The 6,769-nt window shown below is 32.9% G+C and overlaps 2 protein-coding genes across 7 annotated transcripts in view; both read left to right on the top strand.

Annotated features, from left to right (window-relative positions):
• The window catches only part of LOC106106683 (acyl-CoA Delta(11) desaturase-like), a 10,473-nt gene extending 7,478 nt beyond the window's left edge, over positions 1 to 2,995 (top strand). For all 4 annotated transcript variants that reach the window (XM_013287308.1, XM_013287307.1, XM_013287309.1 and 1 more), the window contains exons 4-5: positions 1,115 to 1,320; positions 2,013 to 2,995. In XM_013287308.1, coding sequence (XP_013142762.1) covers positions 1,115 to 1,320; positions 2,013 to 2,514 — 708 coding nt within the window. In that variant the 3' untranslated portion in view covers positions 2,515 to 2,995. The remainder of the gene's footprint in view (positions 1 to 1,114; positions 1,321 to 2,012) is intronic.
• Positions 2,996 to 4,545: 1,550 nt separating this feature from the next.
• On the top strand, positions 4,546 to 6,746 carry LOC106106546 (neuromedin-U receptor 2-like). Of its 3 annotated transcripts, none has more exons than XM_013287145.1 (4): positions 4,546 to 5,439; positions 5,675 to 5,769; positions 5,980 to 6,087; positions 6,374 to 6,746. In XM_013287145.1, exons 1-4 carry the CDS (start codon positions 4,698 to 4,700, stop codon positions 6,461 to 6,463), a joined length of 1,035 nt encoding a protein of 344 aa, XP_013142599.1. In that variant the 5' UTR covers positions 4,546 to 4,697; the 3' UTR covers positions 6,464 to 6,746. The 3 variants fall into 3 exon arrangements, with proteins under 3 accessions (XP_013142599.1, XP_013142600.1, XP_013142598.1); XM_013287146.1 differs by having other exon boundaries at positions 4,547 to 5,238; XM_013287144.1 differs by having other exon boundaries at positions 4,548 to 5,439; positions 5,672 to 5,769.
• The last annotated feature ends 23 nt before the right edge of the window (positions 6,747 to 6,769 follow it).

Genomic DNA, 6,769 nt, shown 5'->3' with positions numbered 1-6,769 from the left:
AGCGTGGTTGACTATGGCCTAATCACCCTAATTTAGGGTAGGCTCCGAGCCCCTCGGTGGGGACATATAGTGAGCTGGTGATGATGATGACGAGGGGAGATGAGTAGTTAAGTTAACTCTTTGTAGAATCTTTAAGAATTTTAGATGATTAGGTTTAGATTAATCGTATTAAAAAGATGTATTCAAAAAAAATCAGATATAATTAATAGCTTAATTTGTAAAATATTTGCCCATTTTAGGAATAACAAGTAACAATCAACATAAATAACATCACAATTTGTCATATATTTTGTTAATTTTTATCACATTAGTGCAGCGTGACTGATTGCGTGAGAACATGATCGTCTGTCTGTCTACGAACACGTGGTAAACATGCGCTATCCACCCCACCTTTGACACACAATTATCACTATACTTAACCCTGCCCTCTGGATAACATCAGTCATTGTAATTATTTTACTTTCATCTTTAACATCGTAAAATTCCGCATAACAATTATAACTACACTAGCTTTTGCATTCGACAACGTCTGAATAAAAGAAGTAAGTAGACACTGTGTTCTTCCAGACCATTCCCTACATCTATGCCAAATTTCATCGAGAACCGTTGAGTCGTTTAGGCTACAAACTCAAACAAACATCCATCCATCCATCTAAACTGTCGCTTAAATTATTTATAAACTTTAATTATAAACTGTCGCATTTATAATATTACTAAGATTAATAGTTGTGACAGTTTATCATAATGTGTATTATCTTGTATCGGAAACTTTCCGCGTCCTTCAAATGACATTAAGGTCAGATTATCTTTGTATGACTTCTAGCACGATCTGGAATGGTTTATGACTTGAACCATCTTAACCTTTCAATGTTTAGTACTTATATGATGTCATAATGTTAGGTCATGTCACTTCTTCGTATCTTCTGTTAACATTGACTACACTTTCATAAATCTTGATACTCTTCAGTTTTTATACTACTTATTGGATATTATTAATATTTTATTGAAATTCGAACATCGAATTTTGGTTCATTTTCATTACGGCTGACTTGTTATCCTAAACGCCTCGATACCTTCTAATAAAGTACACACTAAATGTATTAATTTGTTAAAGGATGCTGTGTTGGACTGGGCTCGTGACCATAGAATGCATCACAAGTACTCGGAGACCGACGCAGACCCTCACAACGCGACTCGCGGGTTCTTTTTCTCCCACGTTGGCTGGCTGCTTGTGAAGAAACATCCTCAGATCAAAGAAAAAGGCAAATCACTGGACATGAATGATCTCTGGGCTGATCCTGTGCTACGTTTCCAGAAGAAGTGAGCACATAATTTTTTAATTATAATTGTAATTTAACTATACCTTTAATTCTAATGACCCCCGATGACCGTTTAGTCTTTGAAATCGTAAAGTATTGGCGGTACTAAATCTTTTTAATTTATTATTTCAATGGTAAAAAATATAATCTGCACTACACCTATTATATTATACACTTAAAACTAAGTTATTAATAACCATACTCATTCAATTAAATTTTAGTTCGCATTGGTTTTTTTTTATTTTATAAATATAAAACAACTAAACTTAGATATTTGATAAATACTTGTTAGGTAATTAAGTACTCAACTGTGTTATTTGCATCAGTAATTATTGTTTGCAACAAATCTATCTTGTTACAGAGTTTGTTGTACAATTTATTGAGCAAACAATTGCATACATTTTTACCGTAATTTGTGAACATGGAAATAAAACATTGAGGATGGCCTAATTGAAAATATACTTAATTATTTCAACATATTTAATACTAATGTTAACTCTCAAAATAGGTTTGATACCAACTATTCTTGTAAAAGGACTATTATTTTTACACATTATTGAGAGAAACACTAATTAATGATTTCGTATAGACAGTTCATATTTTAAACTCTGCGGTACTACAGTGTTCAGCACCATTTGGTTTTTAATGTTTTTTTTATATAGCTACAAAATAAAACAATATTTTCTTTAACAGGTACTACTTGCTGATAATGCCTTTGTGCTGCTTTGTTCTGCCGACCTATATCCCTACACTGTGGGGTGAATCCTTGTGGAACGCGTTTTACGTCTGTGCCATATTCAGATACGTCTACGTCCTCAACGTCACTTGGTTCGTCAACTCTGTAGCCCATTTGTGGGGCTCCAAGCCTTACGATAAACACATCAATCCTGTCGAAACTAAACCCGTCTCGTTAGTCGTGCTCGGCGAGGGCTTCCATAACTACCATCACACTTTCCCCTGGGACTACAAAACTGCAGAGCTTGGAGACTACTCTCTTAATTTCACCAAAATGTTCATAGACGGTATGGCTAAGATCGGTTGGGCCTATGATTTGAAAACTGTATCGACTGACGTTATAGAGAAGAGAGTAAAGCGAACAGGCGATGGAAGTCACAACGTATGGGGTTGGGATGACAAAGATGTTAACGCAGAAGAGAAGAAAGTTGCCCAAATTATAAATCCAAAAGAAGAATAAAAATAAAACGTACCAAATTGAGGGTGATGCTAAGCTGTATGTCACTATAGAATTAGATTAACTGAATCGACTGTGACGGATTTGTGATAATTTTAATAAGTCTGCTGTATCATGTTTGTTTTTTTAGTCCTATTAGAATAAATGCATGTATAATTACATCTTTCCGATGCACCAGATATCACAATCATAAATGTAGCTTACATAATTTTATTTCTGTGTCATATATGAAACGAAAAACAATATTGTATTGTATTTATTAAGTTGGGATGCAGTGCTAATAATAGTGACATTATTTGATATTAGTTTCTAAGGTTGCAGTGACTGTAATCACATTGCTCAATACAAATGTGTGAATAACGAAGTTGAGTAGGTATTAGGTAGATTATTATTTATTATCCTGGATAACCAAATATTAAATGAACTATTGTATCAAATTAAAATTAAGATTGATGGTTATGTGTCGTAATAGTAATTTTTGTAATATTTATTGTTTACATATAAATGTAGTCAAATAAATGGTGTTTTTTTTATTTTGGTCTTTTTATCTCTTAAATTAACAATAGCAGACGCCTGTAACATCTGTTGGACAAAATTGCCGGTGAAATCCCACGACCACGCTGTAGACAGCCGTGAAGTTGAAGCAATTCGGTTTTACCTGTTGAGTGTGTCAGAAGATCTACTTTAATCCCTTTTCTTTTTCTTACCCTTAATTATAATCTATCTACTTCTTACGCTGTTTTATAAGGTAATGATGGGAAGTGGATTTAACGGAGGAAGAGGGTCTATGAAGGAGAAATTCTCGTTCATTGCGTCCCTTCCTCCATCGATTCCTCCTCCAAAGCATCTTTGTCGGTGAATTCGACCGCTAACTCGTTTCATACCATATGATATAAAAAAATATACTTGTAGTTAAAAATGTTTAAGATACTTATAAAAAACTTATTTACACAGGTTGTTATTAACCATACGTTTTACAAAAAATACACTTACCTTGTATTTTGAAGCTACGGGATATCATATTTAGAACAATGTTGAGTACACTGATAAAATTAGTTATATCAAAAATGTGACTGCATTAAGGGATTAAGTATGAAGTACTATCAATCTGTTATCAGATTTAAGTATCTATTTGACCTGCTATTTCTCATCTAAACCTTACCATTGTTTTTTTTTCTCCTCTAGAGTGTAAACATCATGTTACATCTCTGTATCGTATAATTTCAATTAGAGTACAATTGTGAAGAGCAGACAGAAATGCGCCATCAATTTAAGTGTTTGTTTTGCTTCACCCTTCAAAATATTTATGGTGTTCCTAAGAGCTTATTTCTTTTTCTCTCAAAGATACAAACGTGAAGAATGGACGTGAGAGATTAGTGCAGATTTTTAATTTTGGTTTACGCTACTAACTCAATTCTGATGACCGTACACCGTCGTGGGTTTTTTAGATACTCTGTATCAACATATTTCCCCTACTCAGTTCATTCATGAAATAAACGTCATTAATCAAATGGACGTCAGGGGTGTTCGTCCGTTGCTATTAAAAGTCGTTTCTTTATTGTATCAAAAGTCACATTTAATGACATAATCAATTATCCTCCACTTTCCATACAATCTTGAAGTAATAATTCATTTGAACACTTATATCTTACTTATATTATAAATGCGAAAGTTTAGATGGATGGATGTTTGTTACAGTTTGTAGCCTAAACCGCTGAACGGATCTCGATGAAATTTGGCATTTATGTAGATGATAGTCTGGAATACATAGGCTACATATTTTTGTTTTTTTTTTATTCCGCGCGGACGGAGTTTTCTTATAAAATCTTTAATGATCAAACATTTAGATGAAAGTAGTTATTTTGTTTTTTTCTCACAAAATAAACATCGAAGCAAGAAAAGGAATTTGCAAATTATTCTAATTAACACTGTTATAATATTAATAAAGTAGCTTGAATTATTTGGTAGACAATTACGTCAGTTTATGGTTAATAATCACTCATACAGCCTTATGTAAAAAGGACTACGAAATATACCGCTTAGTATGAAACTTTTTGGAACGTCCTGTATTTTTGGTCGTAGGAGTAACATCCGTGCGTCGTTAGTCTTCCCCCAACGCGACACAGTGTAACAAGTGACACGTCATTTGGATCAAGTATATTTACTGCGTTTGAATATCTTTCGAAATGGTGATTCTAAATAATACAAACAATAATGATAAGTTTTTCTTTTATCCAAATACCAAAACTATCGGCAATTCAGATATTACGGTAGATCTTAACTTAAATATTATATTGAGTGGGTTGTTAATAGTGTTACTGTTTGTCAGTTTGGCGGGAAATATAAGCACGTGTGCGGTTATCGTCCGCAATCGCTCCATGAGAACCCCTACCAATTATTACTTGTTCAATCTAGCTGTAGTGGACCTAGTGACTGCTTTATGTATTCCCTTTGAGATTTATATCCTGTGGAAGCCTCAATATTTTCCGATCGGCGAAATTGGTTGTCGAATTCATTTCATTGTTTGGGATTGTCTAAGTAATTGTAGTGTGTTAACAATATTTGCTTTTACTATTGAAAGATATATTGTTATAACAAAACCCTTTCTCAGACAAAGCCTTGTTTTAACGTCGCGAGTGAAAAAAATTGTAACCTTCAATTGGTTGTTATCTTGTTTATTCTGTTTGCTGCAAGTTTTCAATGTGTTTTTGTACAAACGTGACAAAGGTATATATTGTCTGTTTCAAGTAACTGATAAAACGTTGATTATTATGAGTATTGATCTTTTTATATTTTTTGCTCTCCCGATGACTGTTATATTAGTTATTTATATTTTGATTGCAATAAAGTTGAGGGAAACGAACGGAAAACTAATTACCAGTCCTGGCAATATACAAAGGAACAAGAACAAAGCTGTCGCAATGCTGGGTTAGTTAAATTGGCATTTATTTTTTTCGCGAAAGTTTTTAAATTACGGTTTATATTAAAATCTAGTCGGTTAATTATCTGTCTAGAATTTAAAGATAGAATTTTAACATGAAATAAAGTACATACTTTGCTTTATAATACAAACACGAGATTCTGTGACGTAACTGTAATAACAATTTTTAATTAAACGTCTTTTATTGTAATATTAATCAAAAAAACCTGGTATTTACAGCAGCTGTAGCCGCTTTCTTCTTTATCTGTTGGTTTCCGTACTTCGTTCTCCAAATGATGATGATCATACCACGATTTAGATCAGATGAATATTTTAATGTAAGTAAACTTTTAAAAGTACGCCATCTATTAGCAAAAGTGTAAAACAAGTAGCAGGTAAACCTGACATCAAGTTGTTGCGCACCACTCCGCTTTTGTTTACAGGTTTTTAAAAGTGAATTCCCAAAAAAATATGGTCACAGTAAATACACTAATTTAATAGAATTATGTTTTAAATTTTACAGTAGTTACTATTATTTTCTGTTTCAGTTGTGGCAGGTTTTTGGATATTTGAGTTTAGTTAACAGCTATATGTCAACTGCGGTCAATCCAATTCTTTACGGGCTTATGTCTCGCAAATTTCGGCAGGCGTTCAAAGTAAGAACCTTTAAAATAGTAACTTAGTTAAACATTTTATAATGCAAAATATTTTACATGAATGGGCCAGCTAACCCCATCGAACACGACCACACAGAAGACAGGCGGCAAGTGGACGCAATTTCGCTTGAAGAAAATGAGGAGAATTTGGTAGAGGTGGGGACCCATAGAAATGGGAAGTATCCTATTTAAGGATAGGATAGTAAGATGATGTCCAAGTTATTTTTTTTTAATTTAGCATGCCTTTTTCGGAGTTTTGTAATTAAACTTTACTTCTTATTTTCAGAATTTATTTGTTGGGCGGAAATCTATGGCGATAGAGGACGCCAATCATGTACCAGCGTTACGGACGACCGGCAAAACAAGAGAACTATAAAAAACATCAACTAAACACTTTTTAAGAAGATCAAATTAAAAATTGTATTTTAAAATCTTTCCAAATCTTCATGTGGATATGATTCTAGTCTAATTACTGTGTTATTAACTTTTAAGGTGTAACTTCTTTTAGTCTAATTTTGTATAACAAAATCTAAAAAACACTACGTTTAATGGCTATAAAACGTTCAAGAATCTTTTGAATCTCCATTATGTTTTATATCTTTACTATTAGTTTTTCCCAAATGTAATGGTTTTTTATTATTTTTCTACTTTTATTTTTGTACAAAAATGTTCTTTAAACTTA

This window comes from Papilio polytes, unplaced genomic scaffold (assembly GCF_000836215.1).
Source record: "Papilio polytes unplaced genomic scaffold, Ppol_1.0 DF822178.1, whole genome shotgun sequence".
In the NCBI taxonomy this organism is placed as follows: domain Eukaryota; kingdom Metazoa; phylum Arthropoda; class Insecta; order Lepidoptera; family Papilionidae; genus Papilio; species Papilio polytes.
The sequence above is the reverse complement of the archived record's forward strand: the minus strand, read 5'-3'. Positions and strand labels throughout refer to the sequence as shown.